This window comes from Leopardus geoffroyi, chromosome B2, assembly GCF_018350155.1.
Source record: "Leopardus geoffroyi isolate Oge1 chromosome B2, O.geoffroyi_Oge1_pat1.0, whole genome shotgun sequence".
Classification (NCBI taxonomy): domain Eukaryota; kingdom Metazoa; phylum Chordata; class Mammalia; order Carnivora; family Felidae; genus Leopardus; species Leopardus geoffroyi.
The window spans coordinates 40,471,403-40,486,862 of record NC_059332.1 but is presented as its reverse complement, the minus strand read 5'-3'; the positions used below and the strand labels follow the sequence as shown (position 1 = coordinate 40,486,862).

Below are 15,460 nucleotides of genomic sequence, written 5' to 3'. Positions count from 1 at the left end.
GAACTCACCTGGAGTTTTTTTTTTTTTAATTTTTTTTTAACATTTATTTATTTTTGAGACAGAGAGAGAGCATGAACAGGGGAGGGTCAGAGAAAGAGGGAGACACAGAATCTGAAACAGGCTCCAGGCTCTGAGCTGTCAGCACAGAGCCCGACGCGGGGCTCGAACCCACAGACCGCGAGATCATGACCCGAGCCGAAGTCGGCCGCTTAACCGACTGAGCCACCCAGGCGCCCCTCACTTTGAGTTTTTAAAAATCATATTCACTTAACTTCATAGAAAAGAAAAAGAGAATTTTGAAAAATCTATTTATTTTGAGAGAGAGAGGGTGCACCTGAGCAAGTGAGCATTCAAAAGTTGGGGAGGGGCAGAGAGAGAGGGAAAGAGAGAATCCGTGCTACATCACTGCAGAGCCCCAGCAGAGCCCCAGGTGGGATTGGAACTCAAGACCCTAGCATCATGACCTGAGCAGAGATCAAGGGTCAGACACGTTCGACTGATTGACCCACCCAGGCATCCCCCCGAAAGAATGATGTAAACAAAAATGCCAAGATTTAGTCATCCCACGATTCTCTTTGGAGCTCGGTCAGTGTGGATATTTTTCCACCTTTGTCATCAGATAGGGACACTCGTTCATTGCTTTCCCCCCTTTACCTTTTTTCCCATCGGCACCTCCTTACATCCATCGAGGGCTCACGGCCCACATTTTGGAGGGCCTGTAGGACCCTGCAACCTGCTGGCTTTGGCCACCCGTTTCCCCCAGCTTTGGGCACCCACGTTGACCTGGTCATGAATCTCTTTAGAGGCAGGAAACTTGCCCGCCTCCTCCTTTCCCCAGGAGGAAAAGGGGTGGAGGAGGAGGGCCAGGAGGGGGACCTGAGGGAGGCCGGTGGCTCGTCTTCCAGGCTGGGCGTGGGCTGGGCGAGGTCCCCAGCCCACCGGGCCGTGCCAACAATGGCCTGTTGTAGAAGGAGGCAGGCAGGAATGCGGCCTGGGGAGTTGGGCGGCGGGGCGGCCGCTGCGGCGGCGGGGCGGGGCCGGGTCTCAGCGGCAGCCTCTTACCTGTCCAGGTAGCTCGCATTTCCAGGCGAGCGGCGGCGCCCGCAGCACCTGTCGCCGGTGCGCGGGCCGGGAGCCCGGCGGGGGACATGGCCTGGTAGCGGCCCCTGGGGGAGACGGTGCGGAGTTCGGTCCGGGACAGGGCAGGCCGAGAGAGGGGAGGTCCTTCCCGGGGCCGCGGGGCCGCAGGCAGCATGAAAAAGAACCAGACGGTGCAGGGCACCTTCAGCAAACTCTTCGGCAAGAAGCACCCCAACCCCCCCAGCACCTCCCTCTACGCCACCAACCCCCCCTGGATTTTCACCCAGGAGGCCCCGGAGGAGGGGATCCGGGACTTCGGTAAGCGGGCCCGGGGTGGTGGCCCGCGGGCCGGCAGGCGGCCCGCGCGGCGGGAAGGGTGGGAGGCGCGGCTCGGCGCGGAGGGAAGGAACACGTTGCAACCTGTGGACGGGCCGGATAGGCGCTGCCGGGAGGGCGAGGCGGCGCGGCCGGGCTGTCCTGGGAAAGGGCCGGCGGGGCAGAGGTGCCGGGAAGGGGGAGACGCTTGCCTCTCGCAGCGGACGCTAGCCCCTCTTCCGAGGTGATCATCCCCTCTCCCCCTCCCGGTGGAAGTTAGGTCTGTGTTATTGTCAGAAAGGCTTCCTAGGGTTTGTAGTGCCTACCCTCCCCTCGCAGCGCTGTAGAGCCAGAAACGTACCCCCCCCCACCCCCGGGCTCTGGCTGTGGGTTACCTTATCTTTGCATCTTTTTGCAATTTGCATCCCCTGTAACTGAGGGGAAACCAGTGGGATGGGGACAGGAATTGGCTTCTTGTGTATGGGCTGAGGCTCTGGGCCCAAAGAAGACCCCCCCATCCCTGCTTTAGCTCACCTGCCTTCATTGTCACCCCGTTACCTCCACTGACCTTTATGGCCACTATACCACGGCCCACAGAGGAAGTTATAGCCTGGGCCCCTGCTGTTGGATTCCGCTCAGCACCCAGGTTGTCATAGCTGAGACACAAAGCACCTGGACAGGAGCAGGACAAACAAAATGTCACCTCTACCTGGCCCAGCGGGGGTAAACAGAGCTAACCATATGCCATTTAGCCCTTTCTGAGCCTTTGCTATAAAAAATTAGGTGCATAAGGAGCAGAGGAGAGAGATGACCTCTGATTGGAACTAGCATTTGAGCTGAGAGGGAAGGGCATCCAGCATTTTGCAGAACAAACAGCAGGAGGGGAGGCTAGAAGGGGCAGAGCGGTCTGGAGCCGCAGCTCAGGAACTTACTAACACCTCTGCAAGCCTGTGTCACAAACACTGACCCCTTGTCAGGTGCAAGGTACCATTCTAAAGTTCTTACGTTGTTGACTTGTTGGACCCTCATCTAGGACTCCCCATCTGGTCGATGATACAGGTTTAATAATTCCTGTTTGTCAGATGGGGAGACAGAGGCACGGCCAGATTAAGTAACATGACCAAGATCACACAGCTTCACGTGGCCGAGCCAGGATTTTGTTAAGTGTACATCTCAATGATTATTAGTAGATTTACTGAGTTGTGCAACCATCACAATTCGATTTGAGGACACTTCCATTACCCCAAAACTTCCCTCAGGAGGCAGAGCCGATATTTGAACCCAGCTGTTGTGCTCCAGAGACCACGCTCTTAGCCGGCTTGAAGAATTTATTTAGTGGGAGGTGAATTTGACTTGAGGGGCGCCTGCTGGAGAACGTGTTTCCCACCAGGCCTCCCCCACCACACTCCTTTTCTAAGGGGAGACCTCAGAAATGCCTTAGACACTTCCTCTATTTTTGCCTGCACTGCTCAGGCTGCTGGTGGGGATGGGTCGTGCTGGTGAGAGAAGTGGGGGCATCGTGCCCGGGCTTCACCAGCCTGGGCAGGGCTGGAGTGCAAAGTGGGGGGGGGGGGGGGGCAGCTCCTCCCATCCCCAGGGCAGGGCAGGGCCTCCAGCTGACTCAGCCTGGTTGCACCCTGCATGTAGAGGAGTGGAAACAAACATGCCCCCAGCAGGATGGCTCCCCAGTGTTTCCGGGGGTGTTCCCCAGGGTGCTGGTGGGTGTGGCCAAGGTCCTCTTCCCTGCTGAACAGGACAAGTGCTTGGAGTTGGGACAGGAGGGGCCAGTGTTGGGGATTCCTTGATGGGATGGAGATATCAGACCTGCCCTACAGTCGTGCCTCCACCCACTCCCTGGGCCTCGGTTTTTTCTTCTGCGAAATGGGGATGATGGCCAGCCTGTCTACAGAATGGCTGCTTGACGTTTGTACACGGCAGTGCTTTGAAGACCCTTAAAAAGAAAAGCCCTAAAGCAAAAACTGGCAAATTATAGCCCTAGCTGAAATCTGGCCCTTGGCCTGTTTTCATAAATAAAGTTTTATTAAAACAGCCAGTCATGGGGCGCCTGGGTGGCGCAGTCGGTTAAGCGTCCGACTTCAGCCAGGTCACGATCTCGCGGTCCGGGAGTTTGAGCCCCGCGTCAGGCTCTGGGCTGATGGCTCAGAGCCTGGAGCCTGTTTCCGATTCTGTGTTTCCCTCTCTCTCTGCCCCTCCCCCGTTCATGCTCTGTCTCTCTCTGTCCCAAAAATAAATAAAAACGTTGGAAAAGAAAAAAAAAATCCTTTAAAAAAAACAGCCAGTCATGCCCATCATTTACATATTGTCTAAGGCTGCGTTCATGCTACGATGGTATTTTCTAGTAGCCTCAGCAGAGATGGTATGGCTCACAAAGCCAAAAATATTTACTAGCTGGGTCTTTACAGAAAAAAAAAAAAAGATGACACTATTACATGCTTTATTATCAGTTATCAGGTCATCTGACTCCGAGCACTTCCTGCCATTGCCTCCTTTAGCTCCTCTTCCTAACACTGCCGTAGACCAGAGGAAACTGAGGCATGAAGTGGCCACCTGAAGGTCTCAGAGGGCTTGGGATTCGTCTTCCATAGCATCCCTGAGTCTGTAACATTCTCTACGATGCAGGTGGTATTCGGCCTTAGAGAGCCGGTGGAATGGAGGGGCAAAATCAGTGTGGAGGGATGTGAGAGGATTAAGGCGTAAGTGATTGCTCTGTGACTACAGCCATGTAAAAATCTGTTGGCAGAAGGGTAGGCACGGTGCAGTGGGTAGAATGCAAACAGTCATGTGAAGGTGGTGACTGGTGTGTTTGTCTTTAAACAGTTTCCTTAATGTATATTCTAATAACTATCAGGAGAGTTTCACTTAATGCAAATGCAGTCCTAATTAAGCCTACTGCCTCCCCACCCCCCACCCCCTCCAGGGATCCTTAAAGGACACACAATTGTTTTTTTAAGTGCCTGAGACAGCAGAGATGTGGATCTTTGCAAATTCCTTGATTAGGGTTGGACTGCAGCAGCCTGAAAGAAGGCAGTCTTAGCTCTTGGATTAATTAGCCAAGCTTCTTTATTCCCCACCCCCACCCACCCCACGCCAGGCAGCAATGGGTCATTCCACTTGCTGGAGGACTCTGTTTCTTGCTTTGTTCCTCTAAATGTAAATTGTTTTTGTGACAACCACCTAGGACACTTATTTAAAAATGCAGATTCCTCGGGGTCCTAGTCAGGCACACAAGTCAGAATTGCTGGGCTAGGACCCTGGGTCTGGATGTTTCACCAGCTGTGCGGTGATTCTTTTGTACAGGGAGACTTGAGATTTGTGGGGTTTCCTTCCCTAGATGGGGCGCGGCTATTCTCTTTCCCCTTAGGACTTTCTGCAGGTCTAAATAAATGCGTAGGGACTGTAGCCAGCTCCTTGTCAGGAGAACCCTAATGCTCCCTACTGTGGCTGCTGGTTCCGGCATCCCTCTCCTGGGGTCCCCTGACCTTGTGTCTCAGGCCAGACTAAAAGGTAGGAAGCCATGAACCCCAGGATCTGAGTACATACTTCCTGTTGGGCCAGGCTGGCACCAGGCTCCCAAGAGCTGACCTGAGAGTTGACCTGTGCCTTGCAGGGGTGTGAAGGAGACTGTTGTTTACGCCTGTCCCCTGGAGGTATGTGTAGTTTGCTGGCAGGTCAGTGCACACACACACACACACACACACACACACACACACACACGCCCATTATATAAGCTTCTCTTGTCCCTGTGGTTCAACTCCAGAAAGCCACAGTAGACCAGCTACGGGGTGCTCCTTCTCTCCCAGCCAGTGAATTGGTAACAATAACAATAATGTCACGGTGATGATGATGATGATTATTAGTTATTTACTGACCTTACTTGAGGAAAAATGACACAAAGTCATTTCAGCTCAGGGCAGCTCAAATACTAAAGCTCATGCAGTCACCTGGGACCTTGTTAAGATCAGATTCTGATGCTGTAGGTTTGGGATGGGGGGAGACTGCATTTCCAGTGAGTCCCCAGGTTTGCAGACCTTACTCTGAGTAGCGTGTCCTAGCTAGGAAGCAGAGGGCTGGCCCAGGTGCCACCCCCTCCAGTCCCCAAGGCTCCTCCCTCTCTGTCCCCCGCTCCTCTACCTGTGGCTTCCTGCTCCAGCCCAGCCCAACCTTCAGCGTCCCCTCTGTCCTTGGACAAAGGCCTCTCTCTGGTGCCTGGGTCAGGCCTGCTGGGGCTTGCTGGGACAGACTGGCCTTTTCAGGTTCCTGTCATGTGGACCTGTTAATTAGCAAGGAAGGGGCCTCATTAACGTCATTTGTGGGTTACTTTTGTGGGGCCCACCTGCTGCTTCCCTGAAAGGCTGGGGGTCTTTAGTGGCCAAGGATTGGATGCTCCACCTCAGTGGGGCGGAGGAGGGGGGTCTGTTTTTGGGTTCTGGATTATTCTGTGTCAAGGCAACAAACGCCCTCAGCTACAGCCCCACCCTTCCTAAACCTCTGGGATCAGACCCGTGCCAGTGTTCTCAGGGCCATTCGGGGGCTCCTGGCGATTTGGAGCCCCGCACCATCACCCCAGCCCTCCTCTCATCCCTGCCAGCTCCTTTCCCTCCTCTGATTTTGGGAGGCTTCTTGCAACATAGGAGTAATGATCCTCATTTGACACGTGGGGAAACAGCCTGAGAAAGGGCTCAGAAGTCCTCAGGCAATACATAGGGGGGCTGCCGTGTGACCCCAGACTGATACCTAGGTCCATTTGTTTCTTTTAGACGGCACTGCATTTTGAGTCTCTGGAAAAACAGGAGACAGAGGGAAAAGATGCTGGATCCCTGCATTCTTTCCCTGCTGTGCTAGCTGTGACCAGAGGGATTCTACAGTCAGGTTGCCTGGGCTTGACTCACCAGCCGTGGAACCTCAGGCAGGGACTTAGCCTCTCTGAACCTCAGTTTCCTCATCTGCAAAATGGGAATAATAAGAGTGCCTCCCCCAAAGCTTGTGAATGGGAATGTAGAATCATGCCTAGCTTATAGACATTTGCATTTTTATTATTAATTTTACCTGTAGTTTGGACTTGTCTGGGATTTGGGGAAAGAGAGAAATGGTGGTCCCAAACCTCGCCTCCATAGAGATCTCCAGGCAGCTTTGGGACTAAGGGAGGAAGGGCATTTTACCAGGCTTTCAACCCTGAACTCCATGAGCAAAGAAATGCCAAAGAGCCAGTGAGAGGCTGCTCCTCTGGGCAAGAATGGGAGAAAGCGAGGCCTGGCAGGGAGGCAGGAGCTGTGCCCAGCCCGCAGCTTCCCCAAAGCTGGCCACCCCGCCTCCACCCCACTGCTCGGGCACACGCACGCGCACACACATGCACACACACCAAGAGAACCAGTTTGGGGAAGGGCAGCAAGCCATGCGAATGTAAAGCCCTGCATCATTTGTGCCCCGAGCCCAGCGCTACAAGTCAGGCACCTTGTTTGGGTCCAGGCATCACTGATGATTCTGTGACCCTGAGCCAGCCCCGCCCTCTCTGGGTCTTCCATATGCAAAGAGCAGCCCCAAATGTCTGGACTCAGAATTCTCTTCAACAAGAGAGCAAAGGGCCACCATCCCCGTGGCTGTCACCCATGGATACAGGTTATTTACCCTTAATTTGCCAGTGACACACCCTGATTCAAGCTCAGAGCCAAACCCTTGGTAGAGCCAGCTAAGGTGGGGCAGAGGGAGTGCCATGATGCTAATAGTGATGATGATGATGATGATGATGATGATGATGGTGATGATGATGGTGATGGTGATAGGCAGCCCTCCCAGTTACTGAGCAGAAACGATCTGCTAGGCGCTGTGCTAACCTGTTACACAGTTTATCTGTCATTCAGCCTTACCCCAGCCCACCCGGCAGGGATCATCGCTCACATTTACAGACATGAGGAAGCAGCCTCGGGAGATCTAGCGACATGCCCAGGGCCCCACAGTTAATAAGGGACGGAGCAGGGACTGAGTCACGTTCATCTGGGCACTAAACCAGCAGCCTGGACCCCACACCATCCTGCCTCCCCCTCCCGGCTGAGGAGCTGTGGTCTGCCTGGGTGTCTCCTTGCTTTGCCTTGGCCTTCTCAGAGCCCAGGCAGCCTCAGCCTCCATGTAAATACCCCTCGGCCCAATGGCAGCGTCGGGTTCTTCTAGGGGGGCCGTGGAGAAGGGGAGCTGCCATCCCCGGGTTGATGTCTGAGGGGAAGTCTTCCTGCTGAAACAGGTGTGGCCACCCAGAGTTATTTTTGAACCAGGTTTTTGGATATTAGGTGGTATTTACGTGAACTCAAATCCTTGAGGAAGTGTAAATGAAAAGCTGCCTTTGTTTCCTGTCAATCTGTGAGAGAGAAATGTAACCAAACGCAAAGGGATCCCGTGTCCAATCTTCTTAGAGGCTTTCATTTGGAGGGAAGCTGGGACTGTTTTAATGATGAAGTCTGGGTACATGGAGGCAGATCGGAATTTCCTCCTTTATCACTTGGTTCTCTTTAGAGGAGTTTGCCAAACACAGAGGCTTGTTTGTATCTTGACAGGGCTGTGGTCCACCTGGGGCTCAGGCTCTGCTCAGAGCCTGCTCCCAGGGTCTCCCAAGGCTTCCTGGCTGCTGGAATTGCTCCTGGGGTTTCCTGAAAGTGCCCCCTTTCTCTGGAAGCTTCTGGGTCTGTGGTGGTTATCTCCACTTTCCTGCCTTCTGAGTCCCACTGGGACTCAGGTGTATCTCTGGGCTGTGACCTCCGCGATCCCCAAAGACTCTTCCAGTGGGTAAGGGATCGAGTAAAAAGACAGACAGAGGGAGTTTCCAGGTTTCAGGGTGGACAAGACCCTAGGGTAGCATCTCTTCTTATTGAGCAGTCTCATTGTGTCTTCAGAGGGCACGTCGTCCACCCTCCTCTCTCTCACTCCCTTCACCTCCTCACTTTCCCTTCCTGCTTCAAGAGGTGGCCTGGCCCTCCTTTATCTCGTCAGTTGATGAGGGGGCTGCTTCTCAGGAAAGCCCATTCTAGCATCGCCGATACTGTGATTAGAGCCGAGTTCATTTACTTCAGAGGAAAGTCCCCAAAGTTGGACTCAATTGTCCTTCTGTTTGGTTTGGACCTTGACCTTGAGGTTTGGAAAGGCCTAGCCCTGACTTGAACTCGTGGAGGGCCTAGCTCATGGTGGTGGCCACTCTTGCTTCACCTGCTGGTGGGCCTTTACCAGTCAGGAACGGAGCCCAGGTATGAGGGACCCAGGGAAAGTCTGTCAGATTCTAGCCACATCTCTCTTTTTTTTTTTCTTAAAACAACATAAATTTATTATCTTAAGTTCTGTCGTCAGAAGTCTGACAGTGGTCTCACTGGGCTAACATTAAAGTGCCCACAAGACTCTTCCTTCCTGGAGGTTGTAGAGGAAAACCTGTTTTCTCAGCTTCTCCAGCTTCTAGAGGCTGCCTGCCTTCCTTGGCTCGCGGCCCCTTCCATCTTCAAAGCCAGCAATGGCCAGTGGAGTCTTTCTCACATCACACCGCGCTGACTCTGCTTCGGTCACCACATGTCCTGCCCTGACCCCAGGCACACTTCTTAGAGCTGGGGAATCCAACTGGATTCCCAAGAGGTGCCCCAGTCCGGCACTTGCCTCCAGCCCGCCTTGTGAAAACAACCACAGACCAAGACAACAGTGCCTCCCAGTCAGGGCTGAGTCATGGAATCTATGAGGTAGTTAGAGCCGTGGAATCTGCGAGGTGGTTAGGGTGTCTGTGCCAGAGTCCGCGTGGGGGTCAGATTCGGCTCGGCCCTGGCCTGCGCATGGCCGGGGGCAAACTCCTTCACCCCCAGAGCCGCTCCGGGGCTCCAGCCAAGCCTCCCTTACCCTCAGATAGCCCCGTGCCCCTCACAGCCTGTCCTCCCATCCACACCCTGTACATGCAGGATTAGGATTCCCTGCTCTGGAAGCAGTGCCTGTAACGGTTCGGAGATCAGCCCTGGAACAGAAAGCCCCACTTCACCACTTACTCTGAGACTTTGGGCAAGTGATTAGACCTCTCTGTGCCCCAGTTTCCTCATCTGTAAAATGGGGATGATGATTACCAATTGCGTGGAACTATTTTTAAAATTAAGTGAATTAATGGTGAGCAAGATGCTTAGAACCGTACCTGGCCCATTAAAATTGCTCTGTAAGGGGCTCCTGGGTGGCTCCGTTGGTGAAGCATCCGACCCTTGGTTTCAGCTCAGACCATCATCTTATGGCTAGTGTGTTTGGGCCCCGTGTTGGGCTCCTCGCAGAGCCTGCTTGGGATTCTCTGTCGCCCTGTCTCTCTGCCCTTCCCCTGGTCGTTCTCTCTCTCTCTCTCTCTCTCTCCATCTCTCTCTCTTTCAAAAATAAACATTAAAAAAATGAAATTGCTCAATAAGTTTTATCTAGTATTATATTATTACGACTATTACAGTGATCTTGCCAGGTTGCTCCCCTTCTAAAACTCCCGGGCACACAATAACACTAGCCACCGATATCCTGATAATTCAGCTGTAGTGAGGAGGCTGCATAGATCCCAACACGAGTGCAGGGATGAAATGATTAGAAAAAGGTCAGCCTGTGAGATGCCTCTCTCACTATCCCTGTGTTAACCCCACCCCACCCCTAGTCCTATTAAGGGCCCAGCAGCCATATCACACACGTGGAATTTAGAACTTTGGTGTCCACACAGCACTATCTAGGGAATGTCCCAGGAGATCCTAGTGTCAACACACAGACTCTCGGAAGCCAGAGAGAATCAGGCGGGCTTTAGTGGGAGCTATTGAGTTTTCCCATTATCTCTACTTCTCTGGTTTCTGACTGGGCCAAACCTTCACTCTTATCCCTCCTCTCTTCTTCCCCCACCTGCTCCCTGGGAGCTTCATCTCTGGTCTCAGGTGTGGAGTCTGGGAGGGAATAGACAGCCGTGTCTGCCTGGAGGGTGTGGGGCAGGGCACTGCTGGGAACTGCAGTTTCTGGGACATGCGGGGCACACGGCACAGAGAACTCACCATTTAGGCCCCTGTTGAGAGGTGGAGAATCTTGAATGCACCAGCCACTCTCTGCCTGATAGGGCGGCACCCAAAGGGCTCTGTGTCAAGTTCCTGTGACATTCTCAGGAGCCTTATGTCACATTCAAAACCCAGATCCTCACACAGAGACAGGGCTGTGGCTGTAGGTGTTGGAATTTGGAGTGAATGTATTCTGACCTCGGGACCCCCCCTGAGAAGCCCAGTCTTTCTTGAATAAATCTTTTGGCCTTCTTGCAATTTTTGCCCCTGAAGTCAAGTGCAAAGGAAAAAGAAATCACAATTTGTTCAATGTTCCAGTTCTAGGATTCTGGTACTCAGGATTTTGACCTTTCTTCTCTTTCCCCTTTGGCTGTAAGAGGAACAGAAAGTCCCTTGTGCCCCCTTAAATGGGTGAAAGCCTTCCTTGCTCATGACCGACAGAGTCGGGCATCCACAGGGACCCCTGCTTCTCGGAGGTGACAGTGTGAACCTGGGGTAGGCTGTGAAATCCTTTTCTTTTTTTTTTTATTTTTTTATTTAAAAAAATTTTTTTAACATTTTTATTTATTTTTGAGACAGAGAGAGACAGAGCATGAATGGGGGAGGGGCAGAGAGAGAAGGAGACACAGAATCGGAAGCAGGCTCCAGGCTCTGAGCCATCAGCCCAGAGCCCGACGCGGGGCTCGAACTCACGGACCGTGAGATCGTGACCTGAGCTGAAGTCGGACGCTCAACCGACTGAGCCACCCAGGCGCCCCTGTGAAATCCTTTCCAATGAGCATTAAGGGTCATGAGGAAGGTTGGTTGAGAAAATATGAATGGCTTCTCACACCCTCCCCACTGCTACAGAAACAGCCCAGAACGCAGATCCAGGAACCAGAGGAAGAGAAAGGCCTTTGCAGTGTCTTCCTACAGGGGAAGGGACCCTGTCTGTTGAGCACTTACTATGTGTTGACCACACCGACTGCTCATAACAGTCCTATAAGGTTGGCACTAACATCACTCCCATTGTACAGATAGGAAATCTAAGGCCTAGAGAGCTTAAACAACACTGCCAGAGAGTGGCTGAGCTGGGGATTTGTACTAGGTCACATGGGCCCTACTGTCTTTCTGCCCTGCCCTCGACGGTAAAACAAATAGAACCATGGTCACACCGCTGATGGTTTGGGGGGGGGGGGGGCTAAGGAAATCTTGTGTTCAAGGACCCCAGAAGGTGGGCCCCAGCACCCCAGTCCAGAAGGTGCTGGGGCCACTGGGGACAGCAGGTGACCTCACCTGCTCTGCTGGTTCCAGATTAGAAGTTCAAACACTTGACAGGATCTTGTTATGTAAGAGGTGCTGAGCTGAGTCAGATGGGCCAAATGCAGAGCCTGGCTCTCCTCCCTCGGAACTGCGGGGCAGGCTGACTCAGTTGTCCCACATGCCTTTGATCTCCAGCTCACGGACTCCTGCACTTGTCTCCTCCAGGTGGGATCTATTATGGAGATAATCGGTTTGACTCTGTGAGTGAGTCAGGGACAGCCACGCTGAAAGCTCGGCCAAGAGTTCGGCCCCTGCTGACCTTCCTTCCACTTGTGAGTACGGTTCTGCACTGGGATGTGGGGGTCTGCTCTGGACGGGCCACAGAGGAGGCAGCCCCACCTGCCCTAGCCCAAGGGGACATCAGCCTCACCCTCTGTCCATTCGCTTCCTTCCTGCTGCCAACCAGGGTGGCTTCTGGGAGGAGGAGTGGCTGAGACTCATAGCAGGAAGGCTGAGATTGGGGCGGTGGGTCTGCTCCTCCGTGTTGAAACCCAAGGAGAGGTTACGGGGACCTTGTGTGCAGTGGCAATGCAGAGATGGGTGCCTCTAGCCAAGCAGGATTCGTATTCATGCTCTGCATCGACCACTGCCTGCTCCGTGCCAGGCCTTGCATTGGACGGAGGCACACAGAGGTGACTGAGCCAGCTCTCAGGGAAGGACAAGAATGAGTAAACATTGTTGGAACATAGGTCAGAGAACAGGCAGCCAATCCAGCCACAGGTGGTCGGGAGGACTTCCCGGAAGAGGTAACAGCTGAGCTGTCTTAAAGGACAAATAGCAGTGACCCTTGGGAGAAGGGCATCGGGGACAGATGCATATGAATAATGCAGATGAAATAATTTTTTGTGGGTCTGCAATCACAGGAAACCAAAAACTCCCTTCTGGAGCCGTGGTTGGGCTCTTTTTTTTTTTTTTTTTTTTTTTTTTTCCTTTTTTCCCAAGAGAGATAGATTCAAAATAACTGCTGACTGGTTCTATTTACTGTGATACAAGTTCCTGGGTTTTCTGGGATAGTGTAGACCAGCACTGTCCAATAGGAATATAACGCAAGCCCCATATGTCATTTAAAATTTTCTAGTAACTGGGGCACCTGAGTGGCTCAGTAGGTTAAGCGTCCGACTTTGGCTTGGGTCATGATCTCATGGTTCATGAGTTCGAGCCCCACATTGGGCTCTGGCCTGATCGCTCAGAGCCTGGAGCCTGCTTCGGATTCTGTGTCTCCCTCTGTCTGCCCCTCCACTGCTTGCACTCTGTCTCTCGCATGGTCTCGAAAATAAATAAATGTGAAAAAAAATTTTTAATAAAGTTTAAAAAAATAAATGAATAAATAAATAAAATAAAAAATAAAATGTTCTAGTAACTGCACTGAAAGTAAAAAGAAATAGGCAAGATTAGGGGCGCCTGGATGGCTCAGTCAGTTAAGCATCCAACTTCGGCTCAGGTCACAATAACACGGTTCATGAGTTCAAGCCCCGTGTCGGGCTCTATGCTGACAGCTCGGAGCCTGGAGCCTGCTTCAGATACTGTGCCTCCCTTTCTCTCTGCTCCTCCCCCGCTCATGCTCAAAAATAAATAAACATTGAAAAAAACTTTTAAAAAGAAATAGGCAAGATTAATTTTAATAATATATTTAACTTAATCCGATATATTCAAAAGATTGTCATGTCAACATTTAATTGGTGTTGACAAATACTGCTGAGATGTTTTACATTCATTTTTTCATACTAAGTCTTTGCACTGATGTACTACACTTAGAACATGGGGAGCCTGGGTGGCTCGGTCAGTTAAGCCATCACTCTTGGTTTCAACTCAGGGCATGATCTCACAGTTTGTGAGTTCGAGCCCCGCGTCAGGCTCTTCACTGTCAGTGTGGAACCTGCTTGCGATTCCTGCCCGCCCCCCCCCCCCCCCCCCACCCACACACACCCGTCTCTCTCTCTGCCCCTCTCTGGCTCAGGCTCACTCTCTCTCTCAAAATGAATAAATAAACTTAAAGAAAAAAAAAAAGAATATATGCATCCCACTTCTGACTAGTGACATTTCACTGGGGCCAGTGGCTACTGTATTGGACTGTAGTATAGTGGCCCAGGTCTAGAGCCTTAACAGCCCCATGAATTCCAGGTTGGCTCCTGTCCGTCAGGACTGGTTCCTGGTTGGGGCAACATTATCACTGCGGGCCATGAGGATTCGTGCCATGGAGACTAACAAGGCATCTGATCGCTAACACTTCCTGGCCAACTACCTCCCTCTCCATCACCTGATTTTTTTGGTTTGTCCAACCTTACCAACCCGACCCTGAGATTCTAGGTGGGAGAGACCGAGTCTTACATCCTCCTTGCGGCAACCCCAAGGCCTGTATGTGGAGGGCTGACTCACAGGCCTCTGGGAATAAAGCTTTAGGTAATTTATTTTCTGCAAATTGTGGACGTTATAGGTAAATATAGGAAGTACAACACCACCGACAAAAAGGTATAAAGCAAATGAGTCAGCCCCTATGTTTCTAGAGATGCATAAAACTGTCTACAGGGGTCATTGCCCCCATAAATGCAGATGAAATAATTTTGAGATCTTCCGTTGCTGATGGTGAGTTAGATCCTCTCCCCTCACCCACCCCCAAGACACAGACCCACCCATACCCGTTCTGGTTGTTAAAATACTGAAGGAAATGACTGTTGCCCATGAGGGGCTCCAGCCACTGAAGAGTTATAGTAAATGCTGCACAGTGAGTTTGTTCTGATTGGCCGAAAGCCTCTACCCGACACACCCACTTCCGGTCCTTCAGTAATAAGGGCGTGTCCCAGCCGTTCTGCCCGCCTCTCTTCTGCTTTGGGCCCTCCAAGGCGTGCCCGGGGGACTGCAGCAGACCTCTGGCTCAGCCGAAGGCTGGGGGGCGTGGGGGGAGTTGATGGAGGGCAGGGGGAGGGGGAAACACTGGAGTGGGCTTGGCTGGCTGGTCAGGCCTGGAGATCCAAGACCGTTTTCTGGGGCCCAGTCCTCCAGGCCAGGCTCTAAGCCAATCAGGAGACGGGGTGGGGGACTTCTCCCCAGCAAATCCACAGCCCCTAGCTGGTGAGGGCAAGAGAATGAAAGTCCTGATGAGTTGACGACAGAAACTCATCGGGTCCACACCAGCCTCATTTCACAGAGGCAGGAATTCAACCCTAAAAGGGGAAGTTCACCCCTTGCCTTCAGTGCCAGCTGAACAGGCAAAGGCAGGGGAAGCAGCTTGCAAGGTCCCATCCAGGGACATGACCCTGTGATCGGGGCTAACACCCCCCCCCCCCCCCCCAGCACTTACGGTGTCTCGGGCACCATTTCAAGTGTCTCCAGTGTGTTAACAGAGTCGACAGAGCCACCCCGTCAGGAAGGCGCTGTTGTTAATTCCCATTTTACAGATGGGGAAATTGGAGCACAGAATGGGAAAGTAACTTGCTTAGGGTCACACAGTTCATGAGCGGCAATGTTGGGATCTGGAGCCCCACAGCCAGGCTCCAGGTTCCAAGTTCTATTCAGGCCCTCCTATTCTGCCCTCCACCCACAATCTAGAAGCTTTTTTCTTCCCTCCCAGCGCCAGCCTGCAGGCCACCTGCATCTCCCCCGCCTGCCTCTCTGAACCCCTGTCCAGCATCTGGGGCCTGCTGGACACCAGGGTCTCTTGCCTCTTTGGGGTCATAGACTCCTTTGAGACCTTGATGAGTCTGTGGACCACATAAGTGCAATTTTGCTTA

The 15,460-nt window shown here is 52.6% G+C and overlaps 1 protein-coding gene across 2 annotated transcripts in view; it reads left to right on the top strand.

The window, feature by feature from the left end:
* Positions 1-1,241: 1,241 nt before the first annotated feature.
* CB2H6orf132 (chromosome B2 C6orf132 homolog) overlaps positions 1,242-15,460 on the top strand; it is a 49,324-nt gene continuing 35,105 nt past the window's right edge. For both annotated transcript variants that reach the window (XM_045498205.1, XM_045498204.1), the window contains exons 1-2: positions 1,242-1,398; positions 11,898-12,004. In XM_045498205.1, coding sequence (XP_045354161.1) covers positions 1,254-1,398; positions 11,898-12,004 — 252 coding nt within the window. In that variant the 5' untranslated portion in view covers positions 1,242-1,253. The remainder of the gene's footprint in view (positions 1,399-11,897; positions 12,005-15,460) is intronic.